The sequence below is a fragment of the Mobula hypostoma genome, chromosome 14 (genome assembly GCF_963921235.1).
Source record: "Mobula hypostoma chromosome 14, sMobHyp1.1, whole genome shotgun sequence".
Classification (NCBI taxonomy): Eukaryota; Metazoa; Chordata; class Chondrichthyes; order Myliobatiformes; family Myliobatidae; genus Mobula; species Mobula hypostoma.
Genome location: NC_086110.1, coordinates 13,304,279 through 13,331,707, shown reverse-complemented (window position 1 = coordinate 13,331,707; position 27,429 = coordinate 13,304,279). Strand labels below are relative to the sequence as shown.

The window sequence follows — 27,429 nt, the reverse complement described above, 5'->3', positions numbered from 1 at the left end:
GCCCAGTTCATCCAGTCTTTCTTCATATGAAAGTCCTGCCATCCCAGGAATCAATCTGGTGAACCTTCTTTGTACTCCCTCTATGGCAAGGATGTCTTTCCTCAGATTAGGGGACCAAAAAAGGATTTAATAAGTGATGCTGAACAACTTGGAAGCTGCTGATTGGTTAAACTCTTGTCGATTAAAGCATTTAAACAACAGTGGAAGTCACCCCTAATCAGCAACATATATTCTTTTAAGTCTCGTAATAAACCAAATACATTTTTTAAAAAAGCAGCATCATCTGCAATAGCTCCATATAGATGAACCAGGACAATTTTCTACTACAAATTGTTCCTTCAACAATTAAAAATCTACCATTAATATCTGAGATGATGTCTTCTTGGATAAATAAAATACTAGATTTAATAAAAATAGATACTCCCTTTGTTTTATTTTGACGGGTAGCATGGTATTGAAGGCCTTTCCACGTTTTAAAATATCTATTTTGATCACCCGTTCTGATAGGCGTTTAGTCAGCAAAAATTATATCGGGCTGGAATCGATTAATAATTTGAAAGGTCCTCTTTCTCTTGATAGGGTGATTCCAGCCACATACGTTCCAACTAATAGCGTTTATCTGTTTAACTACCATAAAATATTGTTCTTTACACGCATACCAACGCGGGCGAATCAAAGATGGCGGTGATGAGTGTAACCATATAGAAAACAGGCGTGTTCCGGAACTCCATAATGGGAAAAAATACAAGAAGTGAATAAAACTGAAGAAAATAATCCCGCAATAAACCCCATAATTCAAAACTACCCCCAATCCTCCCAGTATCCCAAAAGTTAGAAATCCGGCAATATATGCTACATCTGATTTGAAGGCACAGCAATCAAAATTGAAAATGCAACGAATACTTGCTTTGGAAAGTCATATGTAGTTTTTAACTCCGATTCCCAACAAAGAGCTGCAGAGCAGTGCATGACCTGCAATGGAATCCAATATGCTTCTAATAAACCGTGTAGTATCTGGTGCACAATGATACCCACATGTAACGAAACTCCACAAGGCGCTTAATACTCCACGAGGCTACGCTGAATGATTATCGTCCTCAATTATGAAAGAAATGCCTACAACATATAAATGTATTGTCATCTCACATTTTGGACTTAATCCAGAAGTTGAAAATCTCCAACGACATCTTGGGAAAGAGAAAACGTTGTCCTTTCATATTGAACACCGCTTCCCAGAGAGCAATGTAAACTTGAACCGTTTCTCTTTGCTCTCGTGTTTACTGATCTACATTGTGTTTTATTTGTTTGTTTCACTTCAGAGTTCCAGCAGTTCAATGTTATTAAATTTGTCCTACCTGGATTCTCCTGTTAGCATATATTAATTTTTTATCGGTTGTATACCCATCTGTCTACAACTGGAAACGTTTTTTTTGTGTTCGTTAATTACTTTCCCAATTTGAGCGCATATTTTTACTTTTACATAGAGATATTTGCTGCAGCAACTTTACACATCACCAGAACAAGGTTGCCATATACCACTGGCTTCATTATAGTTGAACTCCTTTGAAACTTCTATCAGCGTTTGTAGCACTTCCCGAAATGAAGGACGGCTTCTGAGAGTAATATCTAAGTTCAAACTGGAACGTTCAAGATTTTTTTTTTAGATTAGATTAAATTAGATTCAACTTCATTGTCAATGTGCGGAGTTCAGATAGAAAGCCAATGAAATGCATTTAGCATCTGATCAGAAATGCAAAGAATAGTGTTATTTACAAAATAACTGCGAATAGAACATGTGCTACAGCACACAAATATAAAAGTACTGAGACAGTACAATATGGGTGCAATACTGCTTAGCGCTGTGATGAGAGGTTCAGCAATGTCATAGCCGCAGGGAAGAGGCTCTTCCTGTGTCTGCTGTTGCGAGAGCGGAGGCTCCTGTAGTGACTACTGGATGGGAGGAGAGTAGAAAGTTTATGGTTAGGGTGAGATGCACACGTGATAATGCTTTTCGCCCTGCCTAGGCAGCGTTTATGGCAGATGTTCTCAATGCTCGGCAATTGGGTGCCGCTTTATTACTCTGGAATGCTCTGTCATTACTTCAGCCAAATCAAATGCTATTTTAAACCATTTACTGTAACGGGCATGTCCAATTACTCTACTTATTTCGATTGTGATTTAATTGATTCACCAGCACCACCAATCAGCTCAACAGCTCGCAAGATGCCCCTCCCATATTTGCTACCTCAGTTAAGCCAAGCTGGAACATTACATCAGGACTTTCCATTTGTTCCAATGTTCCTAACCTAGAAAATGCGAGTCTGAAGGGTTACAGGTTCTAAATGCTGCGTGGGGACGAAATTTTGGTCATGCGAATAATTATAATAATTTGACGGGGTGCGTAAGAGAAACGCATCGGATAAGCCCGTGCACAAAACTTAGAAAGGCGTAGGAGATATGACAGAAGAGATAAAAAAAAGATGGCCAGACCTAAAAAACCCATCCGATTGATAGGATGGTTTTAAGAGGTGGTTTGGAAATCTATAGTAAACGTAGCGACTTCCAACCTGAAATGGGTTTGGTATCGCACCTCTGGTATGATATACGGACAATATCATAAAACGCGGACAAAATGTTATTCTAACCATTTTTTAAAAATCATTTTCTATTATTAGATTTTCCAAAGCAAACAGTTCATGATCACTGACCTTGTATCAGTTATCAGTATTAAGTGTGTTTTTCCAACAGGCTGACCAAGCTGCGGTTGAACACACCACTCCCTATGCTTCACTAAATATGAGGGAGAGTAAAAGATGGCACAAAGATCGACAACAAGAAGAATGCATTATCTATTCTCAGGTAAAGCAGAGAGATTGCCATGAATAACATATGAATTTGTTTTAGAGATACACAGTGGCATGAAAATGTTTGGGCACACCTGGTCAAAATTTCTGTTACTGTGAATAGCTAAGCGAGTAAAAGTTGACCTGATTTCCAAAAGGCATAAAGTTAAAGATGACACATTTCTTTAATATTTTAAGCAAGAAAACTTTATTTCCATATTTTACACTTTTAAAATAACAAAAAGGCAAATATCCTGAAGGCAAATGTTTGGGCACCCTACATGGTCTGCACTTACTAACACCCCTTTTGCCAAGTATCATAGCTTCTACACGCTTTCCGTAGCCACCTAAGTGCCTTTCAATTCTTGTTTCGAGGACTTTCGCCCATTCTTCCTTGCAAAAGGCTTCTAGTTCTGTGAGATTCTTGGGCCGTCTTGTATGGACTGCTCTTTTGAGGTCTAGCCACAGATTGTCGACGATATTTAAATCGGGAGACTCTGAGGACCATGGCAAAATCTTCAGCTTGCGCCTCTTGAGGTAGTCCATTGTGGATTTTGAGGTGTGTTTAGGATCATTATCCTGTTGTAGAAGCCATCCTCTTTTCATCATCAGCTCTTTTACAGACGGCGTGATGCTTGCTTCCAGAATTTGCTGGTATTTAATTGAATTCATTCTTCCCTCCAACCGTGAAATGTTCCCCGTGCCACTGGCTGCAACATAAGCCCAAAGTATGATCGGTGCACGCCCGTGCTTAACAGTTGGAAAGGTGTTCTTTTCATGAAATTCAGCACCCTTTTTTTCTCCAAACATACCTTTTCTCATTGTGGTCAAAAAGTTCTATTTTAAATTCATCAGTCCACAGGACCTGTTTCCAAAATGCATCAGGCTTGTTTAGATCTTCCTTTGCAAACTTCTGACGCTGAATTTTGTACTGAGGACGCAGGGATGTTTTCTTCCGATGACTCTTCCATGAAGGTCATATTCGTGCAGGTGTCGCTGCACAGTAGAACAGCGCACCACCACTCCAGAGTCTGCTAAATCTTCTTGATGGTCTTTTGCAGTCAAAGGAGGATTTTGATTTGCCTTTCTAGCAATCCTTACGAGCAGTTCTCTCGGAACGTTTTCTTGTTCTTCCAGACCTCACTTGACCTCCACCGCTCCTGTTAACAGCTATTTCCTAATTACATTACCAACTGAGTAAACAGCTACCTGAAAACGCTTTGCTATCTTCCTATAGCCTTCTCCTGCTTTGTGTGCATCATTTATTTTAATTTTCAGAGTGCTAGGCAGCTGCTTAGAGGAGCCCTAGGCTGCTGATTGCTGAGACAATGTTTGAGGAGTCAGGGTATTTATAAACCTCTAAAATTTGCACCACCTGGCCTTTCCTAATGATGACTGTTAGCATGCCATAGTCCTAACATGCTAAATAAGGTCTGAGACCTTGGTGAATGTTATCTGAGAGCTCAAATCTCTTGGGGTGCCTAAATATTTGCTTGGTGCTCCTTTCCTTTTTTCACTCTAAAATTGTACAAAACAAAAATAATACACTGATCTCGTTTAAAATGTTGAAAATAATATTTCATCTTTAACTTTATGACTTTTGGAGATCAGTTCAATTTCTACCCACTTAATTATTCACAGTAATAGAACTTTTGACCAGGGGTGCCCAAAGTTCTGCATTCCAGTCTAGCACGGTAACAGAGCCGTCCGGCCCAAATAGTTCGTGCCACCCAATTACACATATGTGACCAATTAGCTGACTCACCCGTACGTCTATCGAACGTGGGAGGTAACCCGAGCGCCCAAAGAAAGTCATACGATCATGGAAAAACGTAGAAACACACCAGCTCGGCGGTTACGGGAATTAAACCTGGATCACTGCTGCTGTAATAGAGTTATGCTCGCCGCTGCGCTACCGAGCCATGCAAAACATATATGTAAGACCATAAAATATAGAAGCAGAAGTAGGGCATTCGACCCATTCAGTCTGCTCCGTCATTCAATCATGGGCTGATCCAATTTATCCAGTCATCCCCAGTCCCCTGCCTTCTCCCCATACACTTTGATGTACAGTATTGGCTAATCAAGAACGTATCTATCTCTCCATGCCTGTCTCAAATGCACCCAATGACTTGGCCTCCCAAAGCCGCTCATTGCAACAAATTCCACATATTTACTTCCCTCTGACAAAAGTAATTTCTCCGCATCCCTTTCTAAATGGACACCATTCCATACTGAAGTGGTACCTCTTGACCTGGAAATAACTTTGCCACGTCAATCTGTTCAGACCTTTTAATATTCGGAATGTTTCAATGAGATTCCACCCCCACCCCCCACCCATACACCTGAACTCCAGGGAATACAGCCCAAAAGCTGCCAGACGTTCCTCATAGGGTAACTCTTTCATTCCCGGAATCATTTTCGTGAATTTTCCCTAAACCCTCTCCAATGTCAGTATATCCTGTCTAAAATAAGGAGCCCAAAACTGCAAACAGTACTCCAAGTGTGGTCTCACGAGTGCCTTATAGAGCCTCAACATCACATCCTTGTTCATATATTCTATACCTCGAGAACTGAATGCCAACATTACATTCGCCTTCTTCACAACCGACTCAACCTGGAGGTTAACCTTCCGGATATCCTGCACAAGGACTCCCAATTCCTTATGCATCTCTGCATTTTGAATTCTTTTCCCATCTAAATAATAGGCCACACGTTTATTTTTCCACAACAGTGCATGTCCATACACTTTCCAACATTGTATTTCATTTGCCATTTTTTTGCCTTTTTCCCGAAACTATCTAAGTCTTTCTGCAGGCTCTGTTTCCTCAGCACTACCCACCCCTCCATCTGTCTTTGTATCATCGGCAAATTTAGCCAAAATCCATTAATTCCATACTCCAAATCATTGACATACATCATAAAAAGCAGCGGTCGCAACACCAAACCCTGTGGAACTCCACTGGTAACCGGCAACCAGCCAGAATAGGATCCCTTTATTCCACTCTGTCTTCTGCCAATCAGCAATGCTGCACACATGTTAGTAACGTCTCTGCAATTCCATGGGTTCTTATCTTGCTAAGCAGCTTCATGTGCTGTACCTTGTCAAAGACCTTCTGAAAATCTAAGTACACCACATCTACTGCACCTCCTTTGTCTACCCTGCTTGCAATTTCCTCAACAAAAAAAAATACCAGTAGGTTAGAGAGGCAGGATTTTCCTTTCAGAAAACCATGCTGGCTTTGGCCTATCTTGTCATTGAGCCTCCAGGTACTCCGTAATCTCATTCCTAACAATCGATTCCAACATAAATATAAACGATATCCCAAAGGATCTTAATTTTACAGACCTGAGCAGACCTTTGTCACTGTATCATTTACGACTAAACACCCTCGAAATATAATCACATTTTTCTTCCATCTGGGTGGACTCCAACCTGAAGGCATGAACATTATCTCTCCAATTTTTAATGCTTATTTCATCATTGCCCCCTTTTTTTTTCCTGCATTCCCAATTATGGCTCCCTTTCACCTCTTCTCTTCTCCTCATCTGCCCATCACCTCTACTGGTTCCTCTCCTTCTTCTATTTCTTCCGCGGTCCACTATCTACTCCTATGAGATTCCTTCTTGCACCCTTTTCCTTTTCAACTCATCACCTCCCAGCTTCTAAGTCATGCCATCCCCATCATCAACACACATTCTTTCTCACCGGGTTTCTCATATCACCTGTCATCTTTTATTCCTTCCTCACCTTCCTATTTTAGCTTCTAACTGACCGCGTTCTTTAGCTGTCCTGGTAAAGCGTTTCGGACAGAAATATCAACAGTTCATTTACCTTCATGCATGTTGCCTTACCAAATGAATTCCCTCAGCATTTCTTTTGCATTCCTCAATATTTCCAGAATCTGCAGAATCCGTCGAGATAATATTTTTTACCCTTGCTTTTACGAATTTAATTTCATCTGTAATGTGGAAACACTAAAAAATCATGAAACTGGGAATAGCCATCCTTTCCATCTCCCATTATCAGCATCACAATGAGCTCGAATATCTGATAATAACTGAGGAATACTGAACCAACCTAACTTTGGTGTCATTGATGGAAATACCGAACTGTGACAAAAACAGTAACCATGCGGCATGAATGAACATAGTGCCAACTTTCAATCTATCAGTTGGGCGGTATCCACTGATGACAGTGTCTGTGTGCATTTGGAGTTCTGTTGGCAGGTGTGACTGAGGAAACAAGGTAAGATCTACAGACGAAACAGTTTGTGGCAATCAGACACATATAACACAACAATGCTCTTGTATTTTGAGTTAGCAAAATATTTTTTACTATACTTGCTGCTTCAAGGAGTTACCTACTCTCCCAGCTCTATTTTGTTAAAGTTCATTTTCAGTAGGGAAAGAAACACTCATTGTTCAATGGGACAGTACAGGCTCTTGGAGTTGAAATACAGGAACCATATAAATCAAAAAGGGAAATTGTGAAACAGTGTTGACATAAACTTTGTGCAAAACGACAGAAATTCTAAAATTTGTAGCTTATGAGTGCACCACTAATTTATTTTACAATATTTGATTCAATTTGTTCAACTCAATAGATTCCCGATTAACTCCTGATTTTGAAATATTTTCGCAGACTAAAGGAAGTGGGGCTGACAAACTGACTTACGCTGTTCTACAGCTTCCTGATTCCAAGAACACGCCAACAACCACACATCAGAACAAACATGCATTGTACGCAGATGTAAACATATCAAAGAAACTATGAAGCTGAGAATCCAACTGCAGTTTAGAGCTATAGACCATTAATGAGTGCATGCCCGAGGCATTGCTTCGTTTCATTTCTTTCCTCCAGACAAAGATTGTTAATCGATGTTACCATGTATAAGTTAGGAAGATAAGGGATCAATTTCGTCTTCGATTTGTTGGAAGCGATTATCACTGGAAAAAAATAAAAGTAAGAAACTTAAGAATAAAATTGGGAATAAGCCATTCCGCCTCTCTTTCCTGCCCAGTCATCATCTCTATTGGACAGTCCCCGATTATTCCAGGAAATAACCTACTTTGCCTAAAGTACCGCCTCACCCCCAAGATATTCCCTCCACAATCCTCAGAGGATGAAAAAAAATCGGAGATTCGTCACCACCAAAGAGAGAAACTTTGCTTGCAGGGTAAAAAAAAAACGCCAACTGAACAGTTATTCTTGCTCACTTATATCAAAGTTCCACCGAGAGAAATATAGATTTGAAGATGTGAAAAAAAATCGCAACATGTTCTCGCGATAACACCGCTGTGTTTGAATATTGATCCGTAAATGTCGTATGATTAAAAAAAAAAATCAGTACTCTTCTGTTTCATATATATTCACGGCTTTTTGCTCAAAATTAGCTGTAGAATACAACTGCACTATCACATGGCAGTAACAGAAATCCCAGGGCACGCAAAAGGCAGGAGAAATGCATCGCAACCTGTGTACCTTCCCAGCCCACATTGAAACAAAGGAGATGCGCAAATGGTCACATTAAAGGAAATCAGGTTTAGCCTAACATTTGCCGGAAAATTGTAGACGTTGGAAAGACGATTTATAGGAATCACGTGTCTACATGTGTACTCTCGAAGAATATGGTGCTTTGGACAGAGCTCTTCAGCGATTAATAACTGCCCAATTGCCCAAAAGAGCTAAATAAATCTAAAATATGTCCAGCATTTATTTGGGCAGTAGTCAGTAAATTGACGCGTTAATTCCGGTTCAGGTAGATGTATGTGTGACACAACAGGATGCGCATCCTGTTATAATAATACATTATTGTTGCTCATCAGGTCAGCGTGGTTGGTGGATAAGGTGCGGGACTAAAAAAGGTGGGGAGTAGGTACAGAGAACACCGGCAGTGAAATAAATCTTCTGTCTGATAATGCAAACAACAATCCATTCTCCGCAAGAGTTTCTGTAATGCAGAGAAATTGACAAAATAATAGAAACGTACACGCTTGGAAACAAATGTGGGCCGCTCAGACCTGTTCTGTTGGATATCCTGACTGGGATAGATTTCCCTTCACATGTCAAATCTCAGATCCACTTCACATCTCAAATCTCGTCGATTTCTCCACCTTTAAATGTTGTTTTGATATTTACTTTCAAGTAAAATGCACAGATACATGTTGTTCGTAGTTGACGGGATCTTTGTACTCTTATCTTCCTTATTCATTTCTTCGTCTATTCATAAAAAACACACAAATAGCCGTTTGTTACTTCTCTGAAGGGCAAAATCACAAGAGTAGACTAATTCCTCAAGCAAATGCCAAACGCAGGTGATATTTTCCAAAGTCCTTTTTAGGATGTAGTTAGATTCAGCTCAGCTCAGCGTCGTTTCAAACCTATCATTATTTGCTCGCACTGGAGAATGCCCTGCGCAAAAAAAAAGAGGTCCTCCCTAATACTGTGTACCATATTTATCTGAAAAAAAATATTTCAGTACAGTCGAATGAAGATAGAAAATAAATACAATAGTAATAAAAATGATAACGGTTTCAGGGATTTTAAATATGTGTAAACTTTTAAATTCCTCTGAATCATCCCAATCAAGTGCGTTCTGTCACTGCGATGGGCCGGAGATGGCGCCATCTCTAGTTGCTACGCTGTTACGACGATGCTACTACACCGCAACCCCACCCCCCAGTTCTATCACTTAGAGTTCTTACGATCTATTTGGAAACACTCCTCTACTGACAAACAATCCAATAAGTGATGTGCTATTAGTTTGTCGATAAACGATATCTTATTCGCTGAACACCAGACGTAAATTTGAACCTTGGCTTCTCACTTTCGTTCATCGGGATTAGAGGACGAAATCTCGGTTAAAAATGCTTCGGCGATCACTGAAGAGGTCATGGCCTGGTCCGTGAAGTCCGTATTCGGGTTCACGCTCCGGTCCAGCGACCCTTGCTCCTTGTTTTCCTGTCTACCCTGTTTCTGTTCTTGTTGAGCTCTAATTTAGGCAGTTGATGCTCGTTGGGGGGGGGGGGGGGCTGCATAAATACCTTCAGAGAGCAGGGCGTGGCTGCTGTATTGTTCTAGTTCTTACTCCTTCTATCCCATTCTCTTCCTTCTGTTTCCTCGGCTGAAGCCTTGCCGGTAACTCTCGCCCCGCCTAAATTTCTCGTTTCGCCTTGCAATGCCAGAGGCCCTGCCTCGTCTTGCCGGTAACTCTCGCCTCGCCTGAAGTTCTTTCTTGCCTTGCATTGCCTGAAGCCTTGCCTTGTCTTGCTGCCTTATCCTGGAGCCACACCGTACCTAGCTCCCTTCCTGTCCCTTGCCTCCGTCGGGTAAGCCAGGCCGCCTTATGGTTACCTGCGGTTGGTTCTGTCCCTTCCTGTCCCATGCCTCCGTCGGGTGGTGATCCGCACCCTGCCCAGGAGTACCGCGCCCTGGCCAGGAGGAGCCTGCCTAGCTTCAAGCCTGAAGACTCCAGCCTCCTGCCTAGCCTCAAGCCTGAAGATTCCAGCCTCCTGCCTCCTTCCAAGCTTTGCCTCTAGCCTCAAGCTTGACGACTCCAGCATCCTGGCTTCTGCCAAGCCTCGCCTCTAGCCTCAAGCCTGAAGACTCCGGCCTCGGCCTGCCGGCCTGCCAAACCTCGTCCTTGCCTAGTTCTTGTGTCGGAGCCGGAGGCAAGACCCAGGTACTGGGTCCTTGTCCAGTCTCTGGCTCGGAGTCCAAGCCCGGGCTCCTAGCTCTCATGTCCAGTCCTAATCCGGGTTCCCGGTTTTTTGTCCATGTCCTTTTTCTCACCCTGTATCCTAGTCCTGTCCCTAGTCCTTCAGTGTCTGTGTCTTGCACTGTGTCAGCCACCTCCTTATGACAGAAGATACATTACACTCAAAATGCGTTTCACTAAACATCTTAAATAAAGATCGCTTTACACTGCCGACTGAGCAGCATTAATCACATGGTATCGTTTTGTTGGATGGTAATGATATCTCCTATTAACTGTCCGATATACATCCTTTAATCTACCTTAATAAAATATGTTTGACTCGATCGATATTATATGTTTTTACAGGATTCCGCAATGAGCAAATTGGATTAATGTTTTCTCGTTCCGCTTGCAAACTCTCCACCACTCCATCCCACGAGCTTGGTTCCATCTATCACCGGTCGCACACCTCCTTTTCATTTTATATATTGCACATCTTCCCTCTACACTCTAACTCCCGAGTCTCCAGCTCAAAACATTAAACACCCGCATGCCTTCACCCGCACTGCTGGCTCACCGAATTCGTCGAGTAGTTTCGTTTTACTTCAATTATTATTTCACATGTTCAAGGATGCTTGTAAATATTCCGAGGAACAACTAAGTTGATTAGTAATTTGATGCAAACACGGTATCTTTTACTCTAAAGCATTACGTGCATATATTTAAATAACACGTTAAGATCGTGTTATTTTAAAATAATAATGCTCATTATCGCATAAAAACGAGAATTTCAGTTAAATACCCAAATTGCTCATTAATCTACGTTACCTGCGCTTTGATTGTTATGCTATGTCTCTTGCTTCCTTCCATTTTTTCAGTTGTGCATTTTAACCAGGATATCTATAGAGTTTTCATTTCAGGCTTTCCTGAACATGGTTAGTGGACTTGCCATTCATGTCTTTTCCCACTAGCACAGCCTTGTGGCTCTGCATGTCATGTATATTTCTGTAGTGCTGAAGGTCTGTCTTTCATTGCGTTGTTCCCATTGAAAGCACGAATCAAATAATATTTTTGTTCTGGCAGAAAGTGTATTTGCAGTTTATATTTGGGTGACAGTCAGGAAGGGGAAGGATCTTAACTGCCAGCGCAGAGTACATTGTGGCCATTCGCCTCAACAGCAGGTATACCACTTTGGATACTATTCGAGAGGCGAGCTGTGGATATAGGGGATTCTTTAGGAGAACAGCAAGGATGTTCTGTGGACGACAAAGACATTTTCTGATGATGTTGCCTCCCGGGTGCTAGGGTCCAGGTCCAGGTCTGCTCCGCCATTCAATCATAAGGAAATGACAGGAATACATAGGAAAATTCGACAGGAAAGATGCCAACGGTGAAGACATTTACCACGACTCCCTCATTGATCTAGAGCCAGACATTCCTTAAACTGAAGTCGAATGGGTGATAAAAGGGTAATAAGGCTGCAGGATGTGACAGGATTCCAGTTGAATTGTTTAAAACTTTAAAACGTGATGTTGTGTAAAAGTGTTGCATGCAATTTGCCAGCAGTTTTCCCTTTGAAAACCCAACAATGGCCTTTAAGCTGAAAAAGATCAGTTCATATCACAATTCCCAAAATGAAAAATGTAAGTTATGTTCAAATTACCGAATAATTTCACTAATTTACACATGCTAGCAAGTTAATGCTAAACATCATACAAGCAAGACTCCAGTAATATATGGAACGAAAACTGCCAGATGTACAAGCTGGTTTTAGAAGAGGCAGAGACACCAGACACCAAATTATAATGGAGAAGTCGAGGGAATTCCGAAAAGTGTTTACCTATATTTTATTGACTACTCTAAAGCCATCGACAGTGTGGACTACAATAAACTATGGCAAATCTTTAAAGAATTGGGGATACCTGGACATCTAGTCTGCCTTATGAGAAACTTGTACGAAGATCAAGATGCAATAGTTAGAACTGAACACGTAACACAAAAACGGAACAAGATTGGGAAAGGAGTTTGGCAAGGCTGCCTACTGTCCCCTACTTATTTAATCGATATGCTGGACACATCATGAATAATGCTGGTATAGAGGACTCAAATGTTGGAATCAAAATTGCCGGACGAAACTCAGATGTGCAGGTGATAGTACTCCAATGGCTGAAAGTAAGGAGGATCTGAGGAAGCTTCTAATCAAAGTGAAAAGAGAAAGTGCAAAAGCTGGCTTGTCACTCAATATGAAGAAAACCAAGATTATGTCGACCATCCCTCTCAACTCCATGGTAATAAATGGAAAGGAAGTGGAAACAGTGACGGATTTTGTCTTCCTCAGTTCAAATATTTCTATAAATGGGAACTGCAGCCACAAAATTAAACGCGTTTACTTCTGGGGAGGGCAGCAATGGCAAATTTAGATAAAATACTGCAGAGCAGAGATATAACATTGTCTACGAAAATCGGTATTGTCCAGTCTATAGTATTTCCATTTGCGACGTATGGCTGTGAGAGCTGGATTATTAGTAACACTTAATACAAAAGAATCAACACCTTTGAACTTGGATGCTGGAGGAAAGTGTTAAGAGTTCGTTAGAGAGCAAGAAGATCCAGCAAGACAATACTTGAAGAAATACAGCCAGACTGCTCATTAGGAGGCTTGATTATGAGAAAAAAAGTTCAAATATTTTGACCAGTCATGAGTAGACAGTATTCCTTGGAGAAGACTGTCATGTTAGGTAAAACAGAAGGTAAAAGAAGTTGGGGGCGACAGAGGCTACAATGACAGAGGATAATACACTCAGACAATGCGTACAACCTTGGGGGATCTTAGCGAGGCAGTTTCCAACAAGACGGCTTGGTGTACAGGAGTCCATGAGGTAATGACTGAAAATAAATGAGCTTGACAGCGGTAGGGGGAAAGTAATTGGAAGATATTCTAAGGGACCGGATATTGAAGTATTTGGATAGAGATGGACTGATTAAAGAGAGTCAGCATGGCTTCGTGCATTGTACGTCATTTCTAACCAATTTGATAGAGTTTTCTGAGGAGGTTACCAGGGAAGTGAATGAAGACAAAACAGCGCATGTTTCCAACATCGACTTCAGTAAGGCATTTGACAAGGCCAACCTGGGAAGTTGGTCAAGAAGGTTCAGTCGCTTGGCATTCAAGGTGAGGTAGTAAATTGGGTTCATCATAGACTCTGTGGGAGAAGCCAAGAAATAAGGTTGTATGGTTGCCTCTCTGATCTGGCATTCCGCAGGAATCTGCGCACGGTCCATTGCTGTCTTTCATCGTTCCGATCTGGATGATAATATGGATAACTAGATCAGCAAATTTGAGGATTACAACAAGATTATGGGTATAGTGCACACCGAGGAAGGCTTTCGTGGATGCAGAGGGATCTGGATCAGTAGGAAAAAATTAGGTGGAAAATGGCAGTTGGAACACTGGAGACAAGTACGAGATGTTGCATTTCGGCGGGACCAACCAGGGTAGGTCTTACACGGTGAATGGCAGGGCACTGAGGAGTGTGATACAACAAAAGGATCTAGGAATACGGCTGCATAATTTGTTGAAAGTGGCGGCACAGGTAGATAGGGTAGTAAAGAAAGCTTTGGTACAAACTCTTCCAGTTGCTACCATCAGAGAAACGGTAGCGCAGCTTTCTGAGTAACAGACCCCAATCAGTTAAGTTAGACAACCTCTCCTCCTCCACTCTCAACCTGAACACCGTCTTGCCTCAAGGCTGTGTGCTGATTCTGAACCCTCTTCTATATTCGATTTTCACCTATGACTGCGTTCCTATATATTGTTCTAACTCCATAATCAAGTTCGCAGACGACACCACGGTGGTTGGCCTGATCAGAGGAGACGACGAGACCGCCTACAGGGACGAGGTCCAGCACCTGGCCGCGTGGTGTGTCGACAACAACTTGGCGCTTAACACCCAGAAGACCAAGGATATCATTGTGGACATCAGGCATCTTCGCAGCCACACTCACGTCCGCATCTACATCAACGGAACTATAGCGGAGCGTGTATCAAGCTTCAAATTCCTTGGTGTCCACATTTCCGAAGCTCTCTCCTGGTCTCTGAACCCCTCGATCCTGATCAAAAAGGCGCAACAGCGCCTTTATTTCCTGCGGATCATCAAGAAAGCTCACCTCTGTCCCAGGATACTGACGGACTTTTACCGCCGTACCATTCAGAGCATACTCACAAACTGCATCTCAGTGTGGTGTGGCAATTGTCCCGTATCGGACCGCACAGCACTCCAGCGTCTGCTGAAAACTGCCCAGCGGATTATCGGCACCCAATTGCCCACCACTGAGAACATCTACCATAAATGCTGCCTGGGCAGGGCGAAAAGCATTATCAAGGATGCATCTCGCCCTAACCATGGACTTTTTACTCTCCTCCCATCCGGTAGGCGCTACAGGACCCTCCACTCCCGCACCGGCAGGCACAGGAAGAGCTTTTTCCTAGTGGCTGTGACCCTGCTGAACCTCTCATCACAGCGCTACAAGTATTGCACCCATATTGTACTGTCTCAGTACTTTTATATTTGTGTGCTGCAGCACCTACTTTTTATTTGCACTTATTTTGTAATTAACACTATTCTTTGCATTTCTGTTCGGATGCTCACTGCATTTCATTGACTTTGTATCTGTACTCGGCAAAATGACAATAAAATTGTATGTAATCTTAAAGCGGAACCAACAGGCTCCAGGACAGCTTCTTCCACCAGGTCACAAAACTGCTTAACTCATGTTGACACAACTGTATTATATGTTATAGTATGTTATATGTTATAGTATGCTTGACATACTATTTATTATAAATTACTATAAATTGTTTATTGCACATTTAGACGGAGATGAGCATGTATTCAAATATTAAGATAAATTCAATTCAATTCGATTCAATTCTACCATCAATGTGTTTTGTTACATCCTCAAAGAATTCAATCAGGTTCGTAAGGCATGTACTGCCCGCGACAAAGCTAAAGCCATGCTGACTATCCCTAATCAAATTATGTCTCTCCAAATGCTCACAAATCATATCTCTCAGGTTCTTCTCCAACAATTAGCTTACCCCCGAAATAGGATTCGCTGGTCTATAATTCCCTGGGTTACCTCTACTCCCTTTATCGAAGTAGTAAACAACATTTGCAACCTTCCATCCTCTGGTATTCCTGCCGTCCCTATTCATAATACCTTTCAAATTCTCCAGCACAACTTCATTCTTAATGTCTATACACTCAAGCGTTCCAGTCCGCTGTAAGCGATCTCCACAATTGCCAAGGTCCTTATCACTAGCGCATTCTGAAGCAAAGTATTCATTAAGTAACTCCGCTACCTCCTCCGGTTCCATGCACATGTTTCCACTCTCTCTCCTGATTGGTCCTATTCCCTCACAGCTCAACTTCCTGCTCTTCACATACTTCTAGAATGTTATGGCAATTTCCTTAATCCTGCTCGCCAAGGCGTTCTCATGCCCCATTCTAGCTCTCCTAATTTCATTGTTGAGCTTCTTCGTGGCAGCCGTGTAATCTTACAGATAGTGCAACTCATATCAGAATTCATAGATTAAATGAAATAATATCCGCTTCAGGTCACTGAGAGCTAGAGTGTCATTTAATGACTTTAACGTGTTCCAGACTTGGACGAGTTAGAAAATACGTTTGAGAATTAGTTGAATGTCCTGCCCATTCATTTAAACGGTATACATTTTCTTCATATGGACTCGCAGACACACGGGACTAATTTTTGCGAAAATTTCAATTCGCATAAAATGTAGGAGCGCCAGGAACTCGACGTACCTTACATGCAGGAATTATACAAACATCTTTGTACATTAAAGAAGGTGAAAGCAGAAGAAGATACTGTAAGAAAGATGCTTATGAATGGACATTCGAAGTTCAGTGAATTTTGGGATATAGAGCACAATCAAGTCGCAAAGATTTAGTTTAATTTGACATCGAGTTTGCGGCAGACAGTTTTCCGAAAAACTTATTCCTGTGCTGTAATCATCGATCTTATATTAAAAGCAGTGTTATTGCGGTAAAGAACAGATAGAAAAATGGCATGATAATGTCCAGAGTTGCCTTTAACCAAAATATTTCCACGATGCATTTAAAGACAAATGAAAGGGGAAGGAGGCTCATGCCTCAAAGTGTTTATCGCATATCACGTTAGATGGTTAATGGAAAGCAGGGTAATTGATGGAAAACAGCATTGCGGATGTCTGTAAGCCGAAATTAAGCGAAAAAACATGAGGAGCCATGGCCCGTCAGGAACTTTTTCCAAAGAGGGGAAAATACCAAACATTGCTGTTCATGGCCGACTGAAAAACTATCAACTTGAAGTGTTAAGACGATTTCTCTCTCAGCCGATGGATCCGAGCCTGCCGGGATATGCCTGTCACTTCTGCCCAACGGTGTCAAACAGTAGCATTAATTTTGTAGTCAGACAAAGTCCAATACAGCAAAGGAATAACGAAGATTGGTTTGAAACGTTTATACTATACCGACAGGCTGGATAAACTTGGGTTGTTTTCATTGGGCCGTTGAAGGCTGAGGGCTGATCTGAGTGAGGTTTACAAGAATATCAGAGGCATAGATAGTGCACAGAGAGTATCGGTTGCCCAAGTTTGAAACGTGAAATGAAATTGAAGGTGAGAGCAGATGGGTTTAAAGGAGACGTGAGAGGAAAGCTTTTTGACTTAGAGAGTCGTGGATGCCTGGAATGCCTTGCCTGGCATGATGGTAACGGCAAATACAATAGGGGCTTTTAATAAAACTTGGATAGGCCCCTGGATATAAGGAAGATGAAGGAATATGAAAATAATTTATGTGGGTGCGATTAGTATTTAGGTGTTTTGGTGTGCTTTTTAGCTGCTTTGGCGCAGCATTGTGGTTCGGAAGACCCGTTCCTGTGCTGTTCTATCATAGAAAGACATTGTTGAAAACATTTGGGAATATGATTCCAATGAAGGTAGAGACATTTAAAGGTGAGACGGTGGGGTGGACCAAAATGTCTCACAAATTAGAAATCTAGATTCACAGTCAGTCCGCAGACCTGACGAAAGCTGAGCTTAACAGTTGGAAACATCTTGATTTTTCTGACGTTATCAGAAATATTCAAGCATTTGAATTCATAAACCGATACATTAAATACTTAAAAACACGAATTTTCTTATACTTTCTGTGCTATTCCACGCCAGTTAACGATGAACAAAACCTACGGCGGTGAAACTATAGAGATACAGGACTATCTCTAAAGCATTTACAATTAATGATGCGTGCGCAGTCTTATTTAATTGTCGCATAAAAGCAGCCACGACAACCTCACAAGTGCTTAACCGAGGCAATTTTATCAGCCAACTTCTTTTTAATTGCTCAGTAATGGGTCCAAGTTACCGTTCCATTCCTACACGCCATGAAGAATCGTCTAATGGAGAACAGACAGTGCTGCATGAGGAATAAATCACAGTACTGTCATCTTTGGTACTTATGTATCAAGGAAATGAGCATCTGAAGCTCTGGATCGCCAGTCTCGGCAGAAAACATATCCACTGCAGCCGGTGTATTCTGCCACAGTGACTTTTCTAGATTAGACAACTTAAATGACCTGAAAGGTAAAGAAGACAATAGACGATAAACAATAGGTGCAGGCGTAGGCCATTCAGCCCTTTGAGCCAGCACCGCCATTCACTGTGATCATTGCTGATCATCCACAATCAGTATTCAGTTCCTGCCTTATCCCCACAACCTTTGATTCCGCTATCTTTAAGAGCTCTATCCATCTCTTTCTTGAAAGCATCCCGAGACTTGGTATCCACAGTCTTCTGGGGCAGAGCATTCCGTATATCCACCACTCTCTGGGTGAAAAAAAATCCTCAAGAGCTGTCTCTCATTTGAACATTCTCTTACAGTTCATCCAGACCCACAGCAGGATAAGATCAACAATGTTGGTGTCCACTTACAGCCGAACTCAGCACCCCCACCTCGATGACATCCAGCTGGATCCAATGGACAAATTATACGTTACTATGAACGATTTCAATTCCGAGAGCACAGAAGATGGAATTCAATGTTGGCGACAAAATGTCTATGAAAGCAGCGTAACATCCTCAACGACTCGTGGGAATTCCGGATGCATAATCGGGTGCCCTCTTGTCCTACACTCCCCAAGCATGGGAAATAATTTTGCCATCTCAGACCTGTTCAGGCCTTTTAACATTTGGAATGTTTCTATGAGATCCTCTGGCATTCTCCTGAACTCCAGGGAATATAGTCCAAGAGCTGCCAGACTTTTCTCATACGGTAACCCTTTCAATCCTGGAACCATTCTCGTGAATCTGCTCTGAACCCTATCCAATGTCAGTATATTCGTTTTAAAATAAGGAGCCCAAAACTGCACACAATACTCCAAGTGTGGTTTCACGAGTACCTTATAGAGCCTCAACGTCACATCCCTGCTCTTATATTCTATACCTCGAGAAATGAATACCAACATTGCATTCGCCTTCTTCACCACCGGCTCAACCTAGAGGTTAACCTTCAGGGTATCCTGCACAAGGACTCCCAAGTCCGTCTGCATCCCTGCATTTTGAATTCTCTCCCCATCTAAATAATAGCCTTTCCGTTTATTTCTTCCAGCAAAGTGCATGACCATACACTTTCCAACATTGTATTTCATTTACCACTTCTTTGCTCATTCCCGTAAACTATCTAAGTCTGTCTGCGGACTCTGTTTCCTCAACACTACCCGCTCCTCCACCTATTTTTGTATCACCGGCAAATTTAGGCACGAATCAATTAATCCCATAGTCTAAATCATTGACATACATCATAAAAAGCAACGTGTCAACACCGAACCCTGTGGCTCTCCACTGGTAACTGGCATCCAACCAGAATAGGATCCCTTTCTTCCCACTCTCTGTTTTCTGTCGAACAGCCAATGTTCCAACGATACTAGGAAGCAGGCTAAGTGCAAAGGAAGCGACTGCAGCAGCTTTTCAGTTCACCAAGATAACGTAGCCATACATAGTAGAGCTATAGTAGAGCTGCGTTAAAACTTCTAACAGCGTTCGTAACGTTTCCAGAAATGTAGGGCTGGTTTTTAGAGAAATATCTAAGTTGCTGAAGTATTCATGATTAAACTTTTGCTATTGCTTTATTACTGTGAAATATTATGCCCTTAAATATGAGCTAAAACAAATGCCATTTTAATATTTTTTGTAACCAGTCTGTCTGTTTGCTCTGCGTAAATTAAGTGATTTACAACCAAACCTATCAAATCAGCAGAGCTCCAGGATGCCGCTCCGTGTTTGTGGCCTTAGTTAAGCGAGTCTTAGCATCAGGACTTCCCATTTGCTCCAATATCCTTAACTTAGCTAATGTCAGGGACACAGTTTATGTATGGTTATGCCAATGATTTAAATAACCGTTCGCATTCATAAGAGGTGGAACATCGGATGATGCCCATGCAAAATAAAACTTATAGGCCCGTAAGAGATAGGACTTGGGAGTTGAAAAAAAGAGATGGCTAGAAATAAGAATCCCATCCTATTCATGGGATTATTCGAAGCGGTCGTTCGAAAGTCTAAAGAAAACATAGCGATTTCCAGCCTGAAATGTTTGAGATCCCGCCTCCAGTATGATGTATGGACAGTATCATTGTGCGCAGACAAAATGCTATTCCAACCGTTTTTTAAACCTTCTCTGTGACTTTATATTCCAAATCAAAATAAGTTTATGATGACACTGACCTCTGTCTCAGTTAGCTGTATTAAATATGTTTTTCTAACAGGCTGACAAGCACTGGTAGAGCACCCCACTGCCTATGCTTCACTAAACCACAGCGCAGCAAACGATTTCGCAACGATAGACAACCGGAGGAGCGCGTTGTCTATTCCCAGGTAAAGCAGAGAGATTAGCGTGAATATGATATGGATTTGTATAAGAGATATAGCACGAACAAACCCTTCCGGTGCAACTAGTGCATGCCGCTCAGACACACCCACGTGACCAATTGACCTCCTAACGCCGACCTCTTTGGAAAGTGGGAAAATTGGAGTACCCCGGGGGTTCGTATATATCTAAAATCCCAACGGAAGTTAATTTTACAAACTTTAGCATACATTGACACTATACTGAAATGTAAATATAATTAACCTCCTAACCCGTCCGTCTTTGGAATGTGGGAAAACCGGGGGCATGAGCATCGATTTCTCCAGCTGTTGGTGATCTCTCCACCATTCCATTCTCTCTTTTTTTCCCCATTTCTCATCCTATTTCCCTTTCACCTCTTCTCTTCTCCTCATTTTCCCATCGCCTCCCCTTGGTACTGCTCCTCCTTCCACGTTTTCCAGGGTTCACTGTCCGCTCCTATCAGATTCCTTCTTAATGTCTAATGATAACCACAGAGAACTGAACCAGTGGAAGTACCCAGTTGTGACAAACCTTTAATCAGAGAGCCTGAATGACCGAAGTTCCAACGTTCATTCTATCAGTTATGCGCTGTCCACTGACGACAATGTCCATGTGCATTTGGAACTGTGTTGGCAGGTGCGGCTGAGCAAACATCTGTGACCTCTTTTGACGAAACAGGATGCGGCAATCAGACACAGATAACACAAAATGCGCTCGTATTATGAGTTATCCAAATATTTTGTACCATAACTGCTACTTCAAGGATTTCGCTACTCTCTTAACTTACTTTTGTTAAAGTTCTCTTTAAGTAAGGAAAGAAACGCCTATAATGAAATCACAAAGGGAAATATTGAAGGAACGTTGACTGCTTGGCCATTCAAGATGGTAATGTCTGATAAGCTCAGTTTTCTGCTCCATTCCACAGTCCGCGATCTTTCCAAGAAAACAAAACTTACTTCCCCCTAAATACAAAAGAAAATCTATAGATGCTGGAAATCTAAGCAATAGGATTTACTCCTGCTTAAATACGTCCCAATAATTTTGCCTCCACACACCTCAGATGCTAAATATAAAAATACAGAGATTTGCTATCAACGGCGAGAGAAATTTTTAGGCTGGGAAATCCACCGATTAAAAAGCAATTTTTGCTCTCTTAAGTCAACGTTCAACCGAGGGAAATAGAAAGCGCTCGATATTGTTCACAACTTGTCCTCGTGATAACACTTCTCTGCTTTAATTTTGATAAGTAAAAGCTGTTTACCCTAGACATTTTTCAGTTAATTAAAACTCTTGCTTTTCATATTCATTCACGGCTTAATGCTTATAATTAGCTGTAAAATACAACTGTAGTATCACATGGCAGTAACGGAAATCTCAGCGCAGCCAACAGGCAAGAAAATCCGTCCCTACCTATATACCTGCCCAAGCCTGCATTGAAGCAGAATAGAAAAGCATATGGTCACACTAAGCTAGTCTTAACATTTACCAAAAGCAAATAGACGTTGGAAAGTAGTTCTATATGGGTGTCATGTTTCCAGGTGTGTACTCGCGAAGAACATGGTGCTAAACACACAGTCCGGCATTTCCATCAGTTATAGTCAGCAAACAGACACATCAGCTAAGTGTGTGGTAGAACAGGGTGAACATATGTTTATAATATATTATTGCCTTTCGTCAGAACTTAGAAAAATAGAAGGCTGTGCGCAGGGAAATTCTTGGCATTTTCTAGAGTAGGTTACATGGTCGGCCCAAAATTGTGCGACGAAGATTCTGTAGTATGCTGTAGATTTCTATGCTTCTATTTTCAGATTGATGTGGTTGGTGGATGAGGTGCGGGACTAAGGAAGGTGAGGGGTAGGTAAAGGGAACACCGGCAGAGAAATAAATAATCAGTTTGATAACGCAAACAGGAACCTATTCTTAAACAATTTCAGCAATCCAGAGAAAATTCCAAAAATGATAGAAAACTTTACCCTTGAAAACAAGAGTGGTGAACCCAGATGGTGGCTGATCTGTTTATATCACTCACTTGCTTTTCCGCCTGCCCGTGATCCCTTTTGTTCAACTGCTTCTGAAAGATTTATCTATCAGACGGATGACTGCGATAGGTTTTACTTTGCCAATGATTCATTTACTTCGTTCACTCAGGTCACTTCCCATCTCGAATCTTATCGATTTCTTCACCGATAAATATTGTTTCGATGCCCACTTTCAAGTAAAGGTCCACCATATCCTATCTTATTCTTAGTTGACAGGATCTTTGTATTCGTATCTTCTTTGTTCATTATTTAACCTACCCATTAACAAAACACAAACAGTCATTTGTCTGGCTAACAAAGCCACAATAGCTGACCATTGAGTGTGAGTCTTACTGTCGGTAATTCTCTCCATGACTTATTTATTTTACGCTCACTCCTAACGCTGTTTCAACTCTTTATCCTTATTTTCCAGCGCTACAGAATGTCCTGTACAAAAATAATGAATTCCGATACAAACTCTTATTCAATTGATGATAAATTTGTTTTATGGGATGCGAAGAAAGCATGTTTGAAGGGTCAGATAATAAGCTATACGTCTAACATTAAGGAATATATATGGTAGAACTAGTTCAATTGGAAAAAGTGATTACAAAATTAGAAAAAAATCTCAAAGACATATGATAGAAGAAAAATGAAAACAACGTGTCAATGCGAAGTTACAATATAATACGCTTCAGATATATCGAACAGAAAAAGCAATCATGAGAACTAGCAAAGGTATTATGAGTTAGGTGTGAGATCACACAAAATTTTACTTGACAATTGAAAACACAACAGGCTTCCAAAACGATAAATGCAATTAGAACAGGTGCAAATAAAATAACTTATAAACCTTTAGAAATTAATGAAACTTGCAAAGTTTCTACTCCGAATTATATTAATCGGAATCACAAAATGATGTTAATGAGATAGAAAGATTTTTATCTCAAATAACTCTTCCAAAATTGAATTCGGAAGAACAAAAGGGATTAGATATGCCTTTTGCACTAAAAGAGGTTGGAGAAGCTTTAGGATCACTTCAAAATAATAAATCTCCAGGACAGGATGGTTTTCCGCCTGAATTTTATAAAAAGTTTGAAGATTTATTAATTTCTCCTTTTATCGAGTTAATACGTCAAGCGGAAAAAACACAAACTTCCAGAATCTTTCTTGACAGCAATTTTAATAGTATTGCCAAATAAAGATAGAGATCCTTTAAAACCAGCATCATATAGGCCTATTTCTTCGTTGAACACGGATTATGAAATAATAGCAAACATTTAATCTTGTAAATTTTCTAAATATTTACCAAAATTAATACATATGGATCAAACAGGATTTATTAAAAATAGACAATTGGCAGACAATGTAACTCGACTACTTAGTATAATTCGTTTGGCACAAAAGAGGGAGGAAATGAGTATGGTGGTAGCCTTGGATGCAGAAAAAGCATTTGACTTGATGGGAATGGGATTTTTTATTTAAAGTATTAGAAAACTATGGTTTAGGAGTACCTTTTATAGACTGGATTAAAACGTTAAACACTAATCCTAACGCTAAAGTAGTGACAAATAGTCAAATTTCAACACCATTCCAGTTAAAAAGGTCAACTAGACAAGGTTGCCCATTATCAGCTGCTTTATTTGTATTGGCGATAGAACAATTAGCAGAACTAATTAGAATTGATTCAATATTAAGGGTTTCGGAGTTATTCAGGAGGAATATAAGATTAACGTATTTGCTGATGATGTTTTAATTTATTTAACAAACCCACTGTATTCGTTACGCAAACTATCTTCTAGATTGGAAGAATATGGAAAAGTATCAGGATATAAAATAAACTGGGATAAAAGTAAAATCTTACCTCTCACTAAAGGGGACTATAGTCAATGTCGATTAGCAACCCAGTTTAGATGGCCGATAAATGGTATAAAGTATTTAGGTATAAGAGTTGATAATGATATAAAGAATTTATATAAACTTAATTATTTACCACTATTGAAAAAACAAATCAAGAAGATCTTGACAAATGGATGATATTACCAATAACATTAGTAGGTAGAGTCAATGCTGTAAAAATGAATATATTTCCTAGATTACAGTATTTATTTCAAATACTACCAATACAAGTGCTGCAGAATTTTTTTCAAGAGTTAAATAAATGTGTGAGGAAATTTCTTTGGAAAGGTAAGATGTCAAGAATATCATTGGAAAAGTTGAAATGGAAATTTGAGTTAGGAGGGTCACAACTTCCAAATTTCAAGAATTGTTATAAAGCAAATCAACTTAGATTTATTGCCTCTTTTTTCGACGAACGAAGACCGGCATGGATTAGAATAGAATTAGATAAGATAGGAGAAAATATACCCGAAGATTTTATATATAAATGCGAATTTAAATGGCTAAAGGAAAGGAAAGAATCTCCTATATTAAACAATTTGATTGATCTATGGAATAAGATAAATGTTGATGATGAAATAAAGAAATCTTTATTAGCAAGGAGACCTTTGATCCAAAACAGACTTATTCGGTTCATAATGGATAATCAACTTATATAATAGGTATAAGAAAGGGATTAGATATATAGGAGACTGTTATGAAGGAAGTATATCGATATCATTTGAACAACTAAAGAATGAACATCAAATATCAAATAGCACTTTATTTTGTTAACTTCAATTAAGGGCTTATTTAAGAGACAAACTGGGTCAAACAATGTTTTTTCGAAACCAAATGAAATAGAAATTTTAATTAAAAAGGAAAAACATTTAAAAAATATTTCTTTTATGTATAATCTGATTCAAAAACAGACAATTAACCAAAGAATTCACAAGTCAAGACAAAAATGGGAAACGGATTTGGGTATTAATATTGACGAAACAAATTGATCAAGACTATGTCTTGACAGTATGACAAATACAATAAATGTTCGACTTAGATTAGTACAATATAATTTTTACACCAATTATATATTACACCGCAAAAAAGATCTAGACTAAATTCAGACTTATCTGATCAATGTTTTCGGTGTAATCAAAAAATTGGTACTTTTTTACATTCTACTTGGTCCTGTTCCTAAATTCAACCTTTTTGGATATATTTAAGAGTTTTATTGGAACAAATTACTGGAACTCAACTTCCACATAACCCTATATTAGTTTTATTAGGTGCCATTGAAGGGATAAAACCGAAACAAATTGAATAAATACCAGAAAGAATTTATAAAAATTGCATTGGCAGTAGCCAAGAAGGCTATAGCAGTTACTTGGATATCGGATTCGTATTCAAGTATTGATCGTTGGAATAATGAAATGTTTAGCTGTAATCCACTTGAAAAATTATTATAATTTAAGAGATAATTATGATACATTTTTGAATATTTGGCGCTCTTATTTGCAAAAGATAGGTTGACATATTTAGGTGCTCTGATGATAAAGATGTTAGTCCTTTGGGGAAAGTAACAAACAAATATATTAAATTTATTTTGAATCCCATGGAGCATGTGGAGACCTTCCAATATCCAGTCAATCTTTCTTTCTTTCTTTCCTTTCTTTTAGGTAGGGGTATATATCGGAGGGAGGGGTTAAGGGGAGGGGGGAGCGTAGATATTGTTATTTCATGTAATCATGTTTGAAAACTGAATAAAAATAATGTATAAAAAATATAATGAACTGAGCTTTCTCATCAAGATGTAAAAACACGTCTGCTTTCTATTTATCTGGTGATAGATCAGAATAGTCAAATAAAGGAAGTAAATAAATAAGATAATGATTTAAACGATAACCGGTTTAACATTGTAAAATATTTGCAAAGTACAGAGATTAACATAAACCTGTAAATCCCTCTGCATCATCCCAATCAAGTGTTTTATGTCATTGCCACTGCCTGGAGAGGGCGCCATCTCTAACTGTTACGACAGTATTACTAAATTCTACGCTCGGAGTTGCTGCAAGCTATTTAGAAACACCCCACTACTAACAAACAATTTCCACATCCAGATGTCTATTTGTTGGAGAACAATGTTCTATCTGCTAAACACCAGACATGATTTTGAAGCTTGGCTTCTTGCTTTGCGTTCATAGAAAACAGAAATTCTCATTTCAGGATTTGAGGACTAAATCTCGGTTTAAAATGTTCTGGCAAATCAGGGAAAGTGTGTTTACATGCAAAGTGCGTTCAATAGACATCTTAAATCAAGGTCGGTTTGCACTACAGACGGAGCGGCTTTGATCCCATGGTATCTTTATCTTGGATGATAACCCATTAACTGTCCAATATGTATCCTTCAATCCATCTTAATAATACATGCTAGTCTCGACCTTAATCACATGTTTTGAATGGTTTTGCAATGAGCAAATTGGATCAAGCTTTTCTCGCTTCGCTTGCAAACATTTCACCACTCCATCCCACGAGTTTGGTTCCACCTATCACCTGACGCATACCTCATTTTCGCATTTATATATTGCGCATTTTCCCTCTGAACTCTACGTCCCAAAACTCCAACTCAAAACATTGAACATCCTGTCGTCTTCACGTGCACTGCCTGACCATTGAATTCGTTTCAATAAGCATTTGACACGTTTAAGAATGCTGGTAAATAACCCAAGGGACATGGAAATTGATAAGTAATTCCATGGAAACACGACCTCCTTTACTCTAAAGCAGTGATTCCTGATGTGGGCGGTACCGCCCCCAAAAAGGGACGGTTACGTGTCCAAAGGGGGCGTTAGGGGAATTAGAAGTCGTCGGGGGCGTTCAATATTCTGGGGAGACCATAAACTGCACCCTAACATGCAGCACGAGAGTTGATCGACCCAGGGGAAGCGCAAAGGTGGTGTTAGCTGGGCAGAAATTACAATAGCACCACGACAGCACCACCAAAAAATTAACTGAAATTTGCCCACTCTACACTTCTACTTATTCGTTC

The 27,429-nt window shown here is 40.2% G+C and overlaps 1 protein-coding gene across 2 annotated transcripts in view; it reads left to right on the top strand.

Moving 5' to 3' along the window:
- The window catches only part of LOC134356443 (tyrosine-protein phosphatase non-receptor type substrate 1-like), a 35,412-nt gene extending 27,397 nt beyond the window's left edge, over positions 1-8,015 (top strand). For both annotated transcript variants that reach the window (XM_063067393.1, XM_063067392.1), the window contains 2 exons: positions 2,749-2,859; positions 7,489-8,015. In XM_063067393.1, coding sequence (XP_062923463.1) covers positions 2,749-2,859; positions 7,489-7,620 — 243 coding nt within the window. In that variant the 3' untranslated portion in view covers positions 7,621-8,015. The remainder of the gene's footprint in view (positions 1-2,748; positions 2,860-7,488) is intronic.
- Positions 8,016-27,429: the final 19,414 nt, after the last annotated feature.